The following is a 15,148-nucleotide window of genomic DNA, read 5'->3' as shown; positions in this document are numbered from 1 at the left end:
TTGACAGAGCAGGGACCATTCAGGCCCTGTGCTGTCAATCACATTCACACTATCATGTGCTATTGTGAAAACACAGTAATGATAGCAGTCCCCTGATAGTGGTAATTAAAAAAAGCCATGGTATGTGAAGAGTATAAAATGGCTTTTATCATACCCAAATCTCTTGTGTGTCTGCTTATGTTTGTGTGTTTGCCTGTATGTGTATGTCTGTTTTTTGTAAGAAAAAAGCGATAGAAAGAGAGAATCAAGACACTCTCTGGAGGTATTTTAAAGAAAATGGGTGGCACTTTGTGTGTACATGTAGGCTCGGCGACAAAGGTTCATAAGTAACGTAAAAGAGAGGGTTGGTGGGGGTGAGTGAGTGAGTGAAAGGGTGGATGGATGGGTGAGTGAATGTGTGCATGCATAGATAGATGGATGAATAGATAGATAGATGGGGGAAAGAGGGTGGATGATTGGATAAAAGGGTGGATGATGGATGAATAAGTGAAAGATTGGATGGATGAATAACAGGGAGGAAGGGTGGATGATGGATGATTGAAAGAAGGGATTGAGTGAAATAGTGGATGTAATGAAAGAGTGGATGGAATGAAGTAGTGAAAGGGTTGATGGATAGATGAGCGAAAGGATTGAGGTTTGGAGATGGATGATAGGTTTGTCTATGAAGGATGGACAGACGGAATGGTGAAAAACTGAATGATGGATAAAAGACTGAATAGACCACTGAATGTAAAGGTTAAATGGTGGACATCAGCAGGTAAATGGTAGGATGAAAGTATGAATGGATAGATTGATGGAGGAGACAAGAGATCTCTTCTGGTGAGGGTCATGATGAGGTGCCTCATTTGCTTGGTGCCATAAGAACTTTGGTTCAAAGTGGGGGTGTTTTCAGTTTCTTCCTGCTGACATGCCCAAAAATATATAGTATTGTGCCAAACAACAGCAATTAACAGTATGGCATTCAGAAGGTGCATCTATTACTAAAAAAGAGAAATGTTAACTTATTATTGCATTTGTCTTTCATTTTGTGTAATGAGTTAGCCTGCTTTGTTTATATAAACACATTTCTCATGTGTTTTGGTGTGTGCTGCAACTATTATAGAAGTTGTTAAGTATCATCAAGTCTTGCCCTTAGCCCCACCCCTAGCCCCGCTCACACACTACACCTCTAGCTTATTTTAATGAGTACCTCTACTTATTTTTTCCCATTTAAAGCACTGATGGCAAAAGGGGCTTGGCATTTTCCCCTTGTAATGTTACAATTTCGCTCTATACTTGAGTAACCCAGGGGAGAACATGGACTCACTCATTATGTGACTTTCCGCTAAGTCGGGTGGTGTCTGGCGTGGCAATGAATTGGACCAAGTCCTCTATTTCCCCCTCACCCCGGCTATTGCAATTTGCCCGCTATCGCTGCACCTACGCTGGGCAACAGACTCTTTAAAATACTTGGGGGTCAGGGTCAGTGCTAACAAACTGGCAGTGATACTAAAGAACTATGGCGTAGCGCTATTCATGTTGGAAGATCAGATAAAGCTAGATAAAACTGCCTCTCTCATTGATGGAACGTGTGGCTATTATGTAGATGGTCATTCCCCCGAGGTTGCTTTACCTTTTTATGCCACGACACTTTTTTCATGTGCTACACAACCTCATGGTATGCTTGCGTGGGCTGGGAGACAGCCACTACTCTGTTGGGAAACTCTAATTTTACCTTACGATCGGGCGGCCTTGCAGCACCGGACTTTGAGCTGTATCACCTTTGTGCCCAAGCATCATTTGCCCAGTACTGGCTCAAGCCACCCCTTTATTGGATGCATTTTGCACCTGAGCATGACCAGGTCCACCCGATCCCTCATCTGGCTTTGATTGGACACACCCCACGTCAATCTTGTGGTGAAATAGACACAGTTGTGTGTATGAAACAAGCCTGGGTTCAGTTACAGTCTAAACTTGGCTATCAGGTGCTTTATTACCCCCAGGAAGTTGATAGTAAACTCTCTGTTACATTGCATACTTCAGGAGAGATTGGCGGCCCAGAGATAATCGTGTTAGGGGTGGTGGAAATGGGTGATCTTTTTTCTAATGGGCAATTTTGTGAGAGATTGGCTAACAGTACTGGCACACCAATGAACTTGCTAGACCTGTTTACCTTTTTCCACATCTGGGCAAAGCTCGGGGAATTCTCTCCGGAGTTCCAAGCTGCCCGACTGAATGTAAAACATTTACTCTCCTCTTGACAGCATCCTCTCCCCGACATCTCTTATCCAGTCTTTACGCTTCCGTGCAGTCTGAGATGCCCTTGGGTTTGCAGCAGGCAGTAATGTTGATAGGAAGTGGTGATGGGCAGGCATGTGTAGTCTGACACATTATCTACCCCCCAATGGGAAGCACCATCTTATGCATTATCGATTCCTTCCTCAGGCCTATTACATACTGTCTAAACTGTGTAAATTTAAGCTGTGTACTATGGATGAATGCACCAGATGCAACAGGGGAGTGGCTGATATTATGCACTTAGCTAGGTTTGCTCGTCCAATTTCGGCCTACTGGATGCCTGTCTTTTCCACCCTTTCTGATATTCTATGCTCTCGCCCTTCCCCATCACCGGGATTGACACTTTTGTGCCTACTGACAGAAATGCCAGGTGATAATAAAAAGTTTCTTGGCCTGGGGCTGCTCCTCGCCAAATGCATAGTGGCCTCCATGTGGGGTTGAGGGTGGGTGCCCTCCACTCTAGACTGGTTGCTGGATATGGCATATTGTCAAGAACAATTAGAACTTTATTATTCTATGCTTTCCCACTCTAGTAGGCCCAGATCCATATGGAGGCCATTCCAGAAGTACTTGTTCAAGCAGCCTTTGGACTCATCGTCCTGACTCCCTAACCAGCTATCTGACCTATTAATGAGCTTATGGCTGTCACCTCTATTGCGACTAGGCCTGGGGGGTGAGCTCTGCTCCGTTCGCGGAGTTTGCAGAGTTTTCTGCACCCCACACTCCACAGAGCTCACGGAGTGCAGAAAACTCTGCGTAGTGCAGTGGAGTTGTTTCCCTGCTTGCTATCCTGAACGGTAAGTTCGTAAGGGCGAGCTGCCGCATGGGTACAATTTGTACCCGAGCAGCAGGAAGACCGGTGAAAACTGCAGTTCACACTGCACTCTGCCACTTGCGTAACTCCGCACAGTTTTTGTGTAATTTCGCTGAGTTTTGCGTAGCAAAACTCCACGAAACTAAGCCCTTGCGGAGACTTGCACGTCTATTATGAATTGCTCTATATGTTTTTACAGTCATCCTTTATGCTATGTATGAACTGCAATGTGACATCCTGCATTAATGAATGTACCTAACGTGAATGCAGCTATTTGTTTTTAATTGTTGTAATGTTTTTAATTGTGAAACTATAAACAAATATTAAATTAAAAACATTGAGACTTATTTATTTGTTCAAACACTAAAAACTGGATAAATTATGCACTTATTAGAAATCATGTCATTGTTTGACATCGCCTATGCTTGCAAAATGCTCTTGGTTTATTTTTGGCTCTCCCCCTCCTTCCCCCTCCCAGCAAACTCTTTATGTGTCATAATGTCCCATAGTGGGTTAGCTTTGGATCTCTTAACTGCAAAGGAATGAGATAATTACATAGTTGTATGTGGAATGTGCAGTGTGGTGGTTGTGTTGTGTCTTTCTCAGGGTGCCCTCGAGAGACAATCTTTGTGTAAACTGAAGTTTCACATAGCAGGTACCACTTAGGCTGGATCCAAGCTGGGCAGTCACAACATGGGTACAATGAAGTGTGAAATCTCATCCCCTGGTAGTCGTCATCCTTCCTGAAGCAGTAATCTGGCACACACAAAAGGGCAGGCTTGGCCTAGAAACTTCTTCACCATGAAAAACAGACACTGCAATCCAACCACTCACCCCTGCCATCCACCAAATGTCAGTGCTTAGGAAGACAAATCTCCATCATCTCGTTAAACATAAGGCTGAGGGAATTTCTGAAGCTAGCCCAATCTCACCTACAAACTTCAGTGTCTGCTCCCTCTAGGTAGAAGAATTCAGGCACTAAACATCCACTGTCTGTGAAGCTATCACTCCTCACCACCATCCTGTGGCATGCTAAAATCTGGGGCATCCAAATGGATTTCACTTTGTTTTGGTAATTAATACTGTGAGGCAAACCTTAAGGGTAAACATCAGAAGATATTCGCTCCAGCATTTGCATAAACATATTTTCGATATTCCCTTTATCTACCCTTTATATTCCGTCACATTGCTTTGCTCATGAAGTTACTGACTCATTCAAGGGCAGCCTGCAGTTCTCAATCTTTCCCTATATATGCGTTCAGCCATTAGTGTACACTTCGAGCCCCTGAGTTGATCCGCGGTCCATGCTGAAGCAATGGTCTAACCGTAGCCTGACGCGTCCCGTGAAAGTAACAGCGGTGGGGCCGCGTGGGGGGGGTTTGAGGTATGATGGCAAGGGAAAATGAATTATTTATTTAATTTTCCCTCTGCATCGTCCCTCGAAATATCCCCCCCCCACGCTGCCCCATGGACCCACCGCTGTTACCTGCACGGACCACGGCTGACCGTACGTAGCCTTGTAGCAGACACACTGTTAGCCTAATTCTATGGTCCAATAAAAAGTACCTAACATTGCACCATGTCACACACACAAAAAATGATGTTTATTACCACTATTTTGCACCATAGAATGCCTGCTATCTCAAATGTATACTTTATGTTGCTAACTGTCTGCATGAAAATTTAGACCATGACTTAAAATTTCCAATCGAAGTCCCTTCTTTTCTCTTTGAATGACCCTCTCCTCACTTTCCATCCCCTGCATGCTTCCTCTCTGAGTACAGTTGACTTCAAGTCATGTGCATGTTCGCCTTGATCTTTAATATTCTATTTTTGTAAATTTCCCTCACCTCATCGGAAAGATAAAGACTGTAGTTCTTTGAAAGTCATACACTGCAACCTAGCAATATCTCCTGAAACTCATCTAGTAATCCAACCAACCATCTACATGAACTCACATATGCCCCCCTAATAAATACACCTAACTTCCACTAACTTATCCCACCAGTACAATACTAGAAAAAATGCATAGAGTGGTCTACTTGAGGATATAAAACTAATCCCAATACCCAAGACCACTGGATTAATCACTAGCCTTGGGTTCTGGAGCAGCATGCTGGCCAGCTAAAGTGCTTCAATGCCTTGTCAGCTGTAGTAAGCACCATATATTTGCAATTACAATACAAAGAAATACTGTCCTAGTGAACGTGGTCCAAACACTTTCCTTCTGTGCCACTAGAAGTAACGCCCTACATTTGCCTCTTCATTGAAGGAAGCTGTGAATGCAGCATATCCTCTGTGCAGGAAAAAATGGCTTCTCTCTTCTGCAACATTGAAGCTCTATCTCTTTCTCTCTGCGGAAACCACTCTTGCGGACTGATGTGATCAGAGCTATCAAGTTTTTTGAATTTGTGGGAGTGGGACCTACTTAACATACTTGATGAAATTATGGGAAATTAAGTCATATGGATTGTGACAGTCTGTAGACTTCATTTGTTGAGCCACTTGTCATTCGCCAAGCTGAACATTTTGCTTAGCTGATGCTTAAATGGCATCAGTCTGGAGTGAGATAGGCAATTTTAGAGCTTTTACCTCATCCACCAAAGAAATCAGTATAGGCTGCAAGGTTCTTAACTCATCTAAAATTGGAGAACATATGAATGCTTGAGTGAGTGACTTATAACTCTTGACTAACTCACCATTCACTTGTTGTATGAAGTTACTTAATCTCTCCAGATGGAAATACTTTGCTAAAACCTCCAGTAGGGGGAATTTGCAGATCTAATTTATTAGATTATAAAGAAAGTGCTTTCACTGTAGCGTCCAAGGTAGAAAACCGCTGTTTGTAAACATGAGGAGAGGTCCAACCCCTCAATAATGGCAATGTAGGTATTAACAAAAAAGTGGTTCCCCTCTCTCACTAAGGAGTTAAAGGTATTCACCAAGACACAGGTAAAGTGCACAGCTCAGTTGCACAAAGACGCAGTTTGGATGGGCTGATCAGGCTTTTTACGTTTTTGATTACCTAGGGCTGCGGTTGATGTGCTGATCATGGATGGGCTCTGGAGTACATCTTATTCACAGCACTCAATGCCATCTTCCCTACCAGTATACAACAAGCAAGATGTCCAGATAGACTATTCACTTACCCTGGGCGGGTAACTCTGCTCCACCAATGGAGTTTGCGGAGATTTGCCTACTCCGTAGCGAACGCGGAGTAGGCAAAAACTATGCCTCCGTGGCGGAGCGGAGTTAGCCGCTCCCTCCCCCCTGCCAAAGTCATATAAAATGATTTAATAAGGCACTTACCTGTTGTTTGCTGCCTCCCCTGCCTTCCCGCTCCCCGTCCTGCTCCTCGCATCTTCAATAATAGAAAAAAACTACGTTGTACGTCTGATGCGCAACGTAGTTTATTTCTATTATTGAAGACGTGAGGAGCAGGGTGGGGAGCATGAAGGTAGGGGAGGTAGCAAACAACAGGTAAGTGCCTTTTAAAATAATTTCTAAAGGACTTTGGGAGGTGGGAAGGGGCATAGCGTATTTCCCCTGAGTTTTTTTTTTTAACTCCGTGGAAATACGCGTAAAGGCACTACGCCTGCTATGCCCACCCTTACTATTCACAACATATAAATGGTTAAACTAGACCTTAGACTGTCATTCCAAAGTCCGTGTGATTTATTTCACTTTGCTTTAACATTTATTGTAAACAAGATTATGCCATTTTTTCCATGTCATATATCAGGAAACACTTTGTTTGCAAAGAAAACATTTTTGGGGAAAAATCTTAAAAAAATTACGATACAACACAGTGCAAAACAATAAGAAAACACAATAAACATGCAGGATATTCAAAACAATACAAGTGACCAGTCCTTGCTTGTAAAGTGCACTAGACGGACACTAAAAAGTTCCTAAATGGAGGCTTCTGCCTACTGTCCTACCTGTGTCGTGCGCTATGGGGTTACAAATTTCAGAGGGTGTTGTCTGGTCAGGGAAGAAAGTATATAAAGTATTTCCTCGAGGCATATCCTGTGTTAATCAGCCCAATCGCTGGTGTCAACGCGTTTCGAACCCCATCTTGCTGGGGGGTTCTCCTCAGGACTAGAACTTGGTCTTGAGATCTGCTTGTATGCCAAAGTCTCTGGAATTATTTGGTCAGGAGAGAATACTTCTAAATGGAGACGTAGCTTGATTGGAACGGAAGCGGCAGGGACAGTGTGTTGAATACAAGTCTCTTTTTGTCAATTCCTTTTTATCGAGTCTTCTTTAGTCTCTGAACAAGGGTGTGCCTCGAGGGAATACTTTTTACATACTTTCTTCCCTGACTAGACAACACCCTCTGAAAAACAAGTGCGAGTTTTGAAAAAGTGGCAGTTGCACTGAGCTGCCAATGGCATTTTGCAGCTGGCGGTGCATCTTAAATAAATGCCCATAAAACCTATTCATAAAAAACAAGGAGTGGCAAGGAGGAGAGTGGGAGAGAAAAACAACCGATGAGTGAGTCCCGGGCAGGCTTCAACATAGAAAGTAAGCATGAGGCGGGCAAATGCATGTAGCAACAGTGCTTGGGTGGGTTACAAAGTAGTAAACATGTGGCTATGGGTGCATGTAAAGAGGAATGGAGAGTCAAGAGGGATATTTGGGGGAAAGCAGAAAGAAGGAGCGGTGGGGCAGGGATGTCAGGAGGATCAAAGAAACACATGCACTCCCATGGATTTCAGAAGGAGAAAGAAAAAAGAGCCCCAATCAGAACACTGTGGGACCAAAATGCTGCTGGATGCAACACACAAGAATAGGGAGGAAAGCCATTAAATCAAGAGCAGACAGAGACCTGAGAGAGACAACAAAGTTCTCCAATCATGAGCCATGGGCTCGCCCAAAGCCCACTCCAAGTGCATGTAAATTATAAGACAGAAGAGGCCTGCCAACAGAGAGGTAAACCTCTTTGTAGCCAAGACCTTAAAAGGTAGGCTTTTTTAAAATCTATAAATAATCGCTGCAGAACGAGAAAGAAGCCTTGGGAATAATACCTCTTCTGCCCCTGCCTTCAGATGGCCCTGTAAATAGATTTTAGACTATAACAGAAAACAACCTAGTACCGAGTAACACTCCCGAGTTCCATCACTTCATCAAGCCAATCCACTGACCAGAATTTATTCTGGTCAGTTGATTGGCTTGATGTGGCACAGCAATTAGAATATTATTTTTCTGAAACAGGGTAGGATAGGATAGGGTAGGGTAAGGTAGGTTAGGATACCATTTTGGGATGCTTTAACAGTGACCCCGCAAGGGGTATACTGGCATTGCGCGATATTTGAAATGCTGGCAGACCGGCTGGACACACATCTTGGTTTTCTGTTGTTTCCGGAAACGGAGAGGGGTTAACTAGTTTGTGCCCACATTACTTAAGATGAATTGTTATAGGCATCACTCATCGATCTCAGTGGGATTCCCCTTCATGCTGGAATCAGAACAACTAAATCGTCTTTGTGTGGAGGGGCTAGTATTTATTTATATAATTCAGGTTTTATGTTTGAAGTTGTCATTGTAGGTTGTATGCAATGAGTTACACACCTGCATTCCAAATCTACAATGTAGCACAGTACTTCGACCTATCTGTCAATATCTCTTTGCTCCTTTGTGTCCATTGATTGATTTAGTGACCAACCCATTTTCTTTTCAGAGTATGCTGCGAAATCCATCCCTCTGTCTGTCAATCAATCCATCCATCCATCCATCCATCCATCCATCCATCCATCCATCCATCCATCCATCCACCCACCCGTCCACCCACCCGTCCACCCACCCGTCCACCCACCCATCCATCCATCCATCCATCCATCCATCCATCCATCCATCCATCCATCCATCCATCCATCCATCCATCCATCCATCTACCCATCCGTCCATCCACCCACCCGTCCACCCACCCACCCATCCATCCATCCATCCATCCATCCATCCATCCATCTACCCATCCATCCACCCACCCATCCATCCATCCATCCACCCGTCCACCCGTCCACCCATCCATCCATCCATCCATCCATCCACCCACCCGTCCACCCACCCATCCATCCATCCATCCATCCATCCAGCCATCCATCCATCCATCCATCCATCCATCCATCCATCCATCCATCCATCCATCTCCAAGTCCTTGATTCAGCTCATGCCTCCCTCTTTTGTCTTGCTGTGTTTAATCTACCCTTCCATGCACTAAACGTTAAACAATCATTTTCCCCTACAGGACCCCCGACGTGAAATTTGTAAGATAGCAAAGTTCCTGGGCAAGGACCTGAGCACAGAGCTTCAGGAGAAGACCGTGCATCACACCTCCTTCGAACAGATGAAGACCAACTCCAAAGCTAACTATGATGGGGTGCTTCCGATTATAGTGGACAACAGCATTGCCCCGTTCATGAGGAAGGGTAAGAGCCGCTCCATTCTGACACCTCTGACTCTGGCTAAAAGGGGCCACCAGTGCTCAAGTTGTAAAGAAATAAGTACATGGGATCAAAGTTTTAATTAGGAGTCTGCTGCTGGCCCTGCTGAATGCCAGGATGGCAGATTACCTAAGTTACCTAGTTTTATTTTCACCCCCTGCCTCTTTATTTCACCTCTGCATTCTTCCTGTCTCTTTATCTCACTGCTACAGATTTTTTACTCTACACTTCCTGTCTTTAGATTTTACATTTGTAGTTTGTGTTACCCAGCACTTTAAAGGCATATTCACAATGGAAAATGTACCAATATATTTACTCACATGTATCAAATCAAATCCTACTATCTTTATTCGGATAATAAAAGCATCCATAAAAGCACATCCATAAAAATATAGTCAAGTATTAAAACTTCATCCAGGCCTACATTAAAATCTGGGCAATAAAACAGCAATAAATCCCTTTTGAAATTCATATCATATAAACCTGGAATAAGAAATTGACGCAAGCATTTAAAACTCAGACTCTATATTCCCCAAAATATCAATCAAAGTGCATTCTACTTCTAGAGCGAACAGCTAGCTTCAAAAACGACCCCATTCGAGGACAGAAATCCTTATCCAGCAGCTGTTGGAGATAATGAATGCTGCTCCAAACTGCCAGATGTTCATCTTTTTTAACAGCGGAGGTAAATAATCTTCTCTCTAAGAGCCTAAAATGTAGAGAATGGAAAAGTGAAGTACCATGGACCTCATTCAGGGGTGGCTTGCCCCTTGTGACTTCTGACCCTTAGCACTTCCTTTGGAAGGCCTAGCTTCAGAGGCTGCAAAGGAAGCAGCAGGAATGGAGGAGCATCCCTCTGTCTTTACACAGCAGCTTCTGAAGGCAACTGGGCACAGAGCAAAACTGAAACATGTAAATGTGTCATCTTGTCGGAACAGCTACGTTGTTGCTTATCAACACCTTTTGAGGCTTCCAGCTTCCACCACACAGAGTCTGCTTGGCCTACTGTCTGTAGATTTTGTTGTGCTTCTGCCGGATGTATGATGGTACAACGCGTACCATCACAACGCGGTATGTTACATCGCGGTTTTGACAACGCAAGTCGTTACATCGACTTGCGTTGGAGGGCGCTGGATTTAGGAATAGTGTGAATTACTATTCCAACTCCAGTCTACGTACAGGAGGGAAGGTGTTGGAATAGTAATTCACACTATTCCTTAGTCTAGAGCGCCCTCCAGTGCAAGTCGGTGTAACGACTTTCGTTGTAAAAACCACAATGTAACCATACCGCGTTGTAATGGTTGCGTGGTAAAGGATGTTTCCCGCTTCGGCCTACTTCCCATTGTTGCTGGACCCCAGCTCTCTTTCTGGTATGTGACCTGCACTTTTGTGGAATGAAGAATTTTTGCAACCTGCCAAGAGTTCCAGCATGGCAGTCCCAGTAAGTGGTTTCATTTGACTTTTTGTTTAATTTGTTTCATAATTTTCAATCCAATGTGTGATTATGTTCCTCCTACAACACCATATATCTGCCTAGCAGGGCCGGACTGAGAACCCAGAGCAGCACTGGCAAATTTTGCCAGACCATCCCTTGTATGGTGCATATCGAGCGATCCTGGCCACTACAAGGAGATTTTGGGGGTTCTCCCCCAAGAAACTTTAGGAACAAATGGCAAAAATGGTGCGTTCCACAGCATATCTTTTCAGTATATATTTGATTGTATTTGCTTTTAAAACATAATAAATGCTGACCTTACAGCGCACCAGGATGAAACAATCTTTTGGGGGGGATCTTAAATGATTCCCTCACTATCACCATCAAACAATGTCTCTAATCTCTCTATAGCCCCTCTCTCATGAGTATTTCATTTGTTTTATAGCGCCTTTCATACCACCGTAGGGTGTTGGAACACTATACATCACACCCACACACACATACATAGACAATGAATCATATGAGTGTAAATCAGTGTATAGACGATGTTACATAACACAAATGGGACTACAAGGGGTAGGATTCACATGTCATCCACACTGGTAAGCATTTTTTAGGAGTGCATAGTTGTCGAGAGGCACAAACTGATGATTCAGAATTTAACACAGTGGTTTGGGTTGACTTTACTAACAAGAATTAATTTGTACTTAAACACACCCTTTTTTAGCAACATTAGGATAATGCAAGACTGGGAAGAAACATAACTTTCTAACCCGTGGCATGCTGCTTTCAAGCATCTCTTTGATGGCAGTTCATAGCTCACTGTGCTAGATTACAATTATAAATTACAAACTGCACAGTAACAAAGGGATCTCTGTGACAAAAGCAGTAAGCCACTGAGCTATGTTACTATAATACTGTTCTGTAAAATGCATGGTGCATGTTCTTTGCTGCAGGCATATTAACACTCTGCACTACCTTAGATGAGTCAAAACTATCACTAGACAGAACTCTGACCTCTCTCCAGCAGCTACATTAATCACCAGAGTTATCTTGACACTTTCATTGTTGTCTGAAAACTGCTAAATATTCAGGGAACTCTTCAGCAGGTGCTTTTAAAACTGCTGCGCTGCTGCAAAAGCGGCCCCCAGTAACAAAACCAGACCACAGTAACAAAACCAGCCCCCACCCTTCCAACTTCCCGGGGAAACGCCCAATGCCCGGTACAGCCAGTCAGGCCTTGCTGCCAAGTGCTCTGTTAGCTTGATTGTGTATTTGTGACATTTCAATGCCTTATCTATGACCCTTTAGCCCCAACTCTGAGTTGCTTGGTGATGTTAGGGTGCAAACTCTTCACCCATATATTTCAGTATCCTGTAGTAACACCTCACCAGTACCATGCAATTCTGAGTTACACACCTTGGAATGTAGGATAATCGTGCGCACCCGAAATTACGGAGCGGAATTCTGCACAGTGGTTCCTATTCAAGGAGGTGTAACACACACATTTAACAGCTGCACAGAGCAGCTAGTAAATATGTGCAGGGGCATTAGTGTGGGACAGTAAGGTGCTGGGAAGGGTGAGGGGGGAAAAGGAAGATGTTGGCTGGTGGGAGGCCATTACATGCTTCCTCCACACTTTGCTTGCGAGTGACACTAAGCCGGGAAATAGGTCTCGACAGCTATGCATTCCTTTCCTAATACGATTTTTCCAGCAGGATTTTACATCGGTAAAATACAGTTTCATGTCCCAGCAGGGGCTCGCCAATTGAGGGTACCCCCACCTCTTTCGCAACTCACCAGTGTGTGTTTGAAGTTTTTACATGGAAACAAACCATCTTACTGATCGTTTGATTTCATGTAAAAAGCTGCAACGTCATGTGAACACCAGATGGGGCTCTATTGTGCCCCTTGGTGTTCTGCATGTACGAGAGCGTTGGTTGTTATTTATTTATTTTATTGATTTATTTTAAGCATTTTTATATTGCGCAGACTTTACCCGAAGGTGTCAGAGCGCTATACAATATAACCAGTTACGTTACATGAGAGAAATGGTACAAAATAGAACGTTACAAAAATAAACAGGAGAGGTAGAGTAAAACCATATAGGCAATGACACAATATCAGACTCAGCAATCAAGGGTGGGGAATGAACAAGAGGATGTTACAAATTTACAATGATGAACTAACTTCCTGAAGGGGTCTGAGAATGAGGGTATTAGTTTTGAAAGTGTCTTTGGACGAGAAGAGATTTGAGGTCAGCTTTGAAAATCTGGATGGAGGTGGTGGCACGGAGCAATGGCGGAAGCGAGTTCCAGATTCTCACTGCATTACCTGAGAATGATTGAGCCATCGATCTTTCATTTTTGAAGGAGGGGGGCCTCAAGCAGAAACTTTTCCACATTCCGGGAAGGTCTAGAACCTCCTGACATTTTCTGTTTATTTGCCAGGTAACAAGGGGAAGAAGTGTGCAAGGCTTTGTGGGTGATGCAGGCAGTTTTAAAAATGGATCTGTTCAGCCCAGCTCCTCCATGGCTGTGACATGCTTCACGAACCTCAGGCTGTGCACATTGTCAGCTAATGGAGCTTTAGTGGGGCCTCTGATCAGGCAAATGCTCCAGCATATGAATCAGAAAAGCGGAAGCTGTGAGGTCAGCTTCCAGGCCTTCAAAGCAGGAGGCGCGAATCTGTGATTTTCGGGACCAGCGAAGCAGGAACTGCAGCTGGGACCGTATCAGATAAGGTAAGTTTTCAGTATTTGAATGTGTGGATTTCTGAATTTGTGCATGCAGGTGTTTCTTTGGATACATGTGTGTTTAATTGTGGGCATGATGAGTGTGAGATTGAGAGTATGCCTGTAAATTGATTTGTGCGACATATTAATAATACCCAAGCTTCCATATGTTGCAGAAATACAATTACTTAAATTTTGAGGACACTCTAGCATATTTATGTGATATTTGTTGTATGATTTACAAAACAAATATTTTCGGGTCTTGTCTAAAAATGAAATAAATGCACTAACTGCACCACGGTTGTTTTGTTCCACTAACAGATTAAACAAAAACAAATGTGGTGCAGTCAGAGCATTTTTCTTCATTTTTAGACCAGCCCTGAAAATATGTGCTTTGTAACTCATGTAACAAACATCACCTAAATATGCTAAAATGTCCTCAAAATTAACACATATGTATTTCTTTGACATACAGAAGCGTGTGCATAATTAAGAGGTGAGACAGTTGGCATGTAAAACCTTGCACTGACCCAGATTATTATAGAGAAATATTATAGTCTACAAAATCAAACAATATGTTTTTGTACAGATGGTATTTTGAGCTCACATATTTGAAGATGCTTTCATATGCCAATAGTGAAGAAAAAGGAGTTTTATTCTTGTTTTAAATATGTGTGATTTTCATATTAAGTTTTAAAATATTTTCTACAAGAATTTTATGTTTGTAAAGTGAATAAGTGTTGATCTCGTAAGAGATCTATATCAATAAAATTAAAATGAATTGAAGAAAAAGGAGTTTGGTAAAATAAAATATGTGTGTAAGATCACACAATTTAAGTAGAGAAGCTGTGATTTATCCAGATTTTCTGATTTCACTATGTACAAATCAGCCACTAAAAGGGTATCTGTCTTTCTTTTTTAATGTTAATGCTCAGTTGTTACCTCTTTGTGCATTTTTTTTTTGCAGTTTTCATATAGCACAAACTCTGCTCAAAGGTTTTGCAGTGTTTTAGTAAGCATCAGTTACATCACACAAGGTCACTTAAATGATCAATGCCAAGTAACCACATAATCTTCTAGATCCTATCTAGCATCACCTCTCAGTTCTTCTAGCAATTCAACACCCACACAAACCCATTGGTTTCAACCAGTATTCCCACTTTCGAATCCTGCATCGTGTCATGATAACCATATGGATGCTATAGACAAATCTATTCATCAGCAGCCAATGTTGGCATGGTAAAATTGCATGAAAGGCTGAAAATACAGGTTATAGATATGAGATCATTTGTATGTGGGTGACCACCATTTCTGTCACCACTCAATGCCTCTTGAGCACCGATATTGTTTTGAGGATGTGTGTGAACCTTGGGTGACTTTCTTTAGTAAGTGAATATGCATTCCACTGCTGACTACTGTTTACTATTATTGTTTTGTTGTTT

The 15,148-nt window shown here is 42.9% G+C and overlaps 1 protein-coding gene across 8 annotated transcripts in view; it reads left to right on the top strand.

Annotated features, from left to right (window-relative positions):
* Positions 1–15,148, top strand: part of LOC146811885 (sulfotransferase 1B1-like) — a 445,124-nt gene that overhangs the window by 337,479 nt on the left and 92,497 nt on the right. For 6 of the 8 annotated variants that reach the window (XM_085618842.1, XM_085618840.1, XM_085618843.1 and 3 more), the window contains one exon: positions 9,342–9,522. In XM_085618842.1, coding sequence (XP_085474968.1) covers positions 9,342–9,522 — 181 coding nt within the window. Of the gene's footprint in view, positions 1–9,341; positions 9,523–10,103; positions 10,223–15,148 lie in introns of all 8 variants that reach the window. The other 2 variants (XM_085618847.1, XM_085618841.1) reach the window with 1 other exon arrangement.

Source organism: Triturus cristatus, chromosome 7 (genome assembly GCF_964204655.1).
Source record: "Triturus cristatus chromosome 7, aTriCri1.1, whole genome shotgun sequence".
In the NCBI taxonomy this organism is placed as follows: domain Eukaryota; kingdom Metazoa; phylum Chordata; class Amphibia; order Caudata; family Salamandridae; genus Triturus; species Triturus cristatus.
The sequence above is the reverse complement of the archived record's forward strand: the minus strand, read 5'-3'. Positions and strand labels throughout refer to the sequence as shown.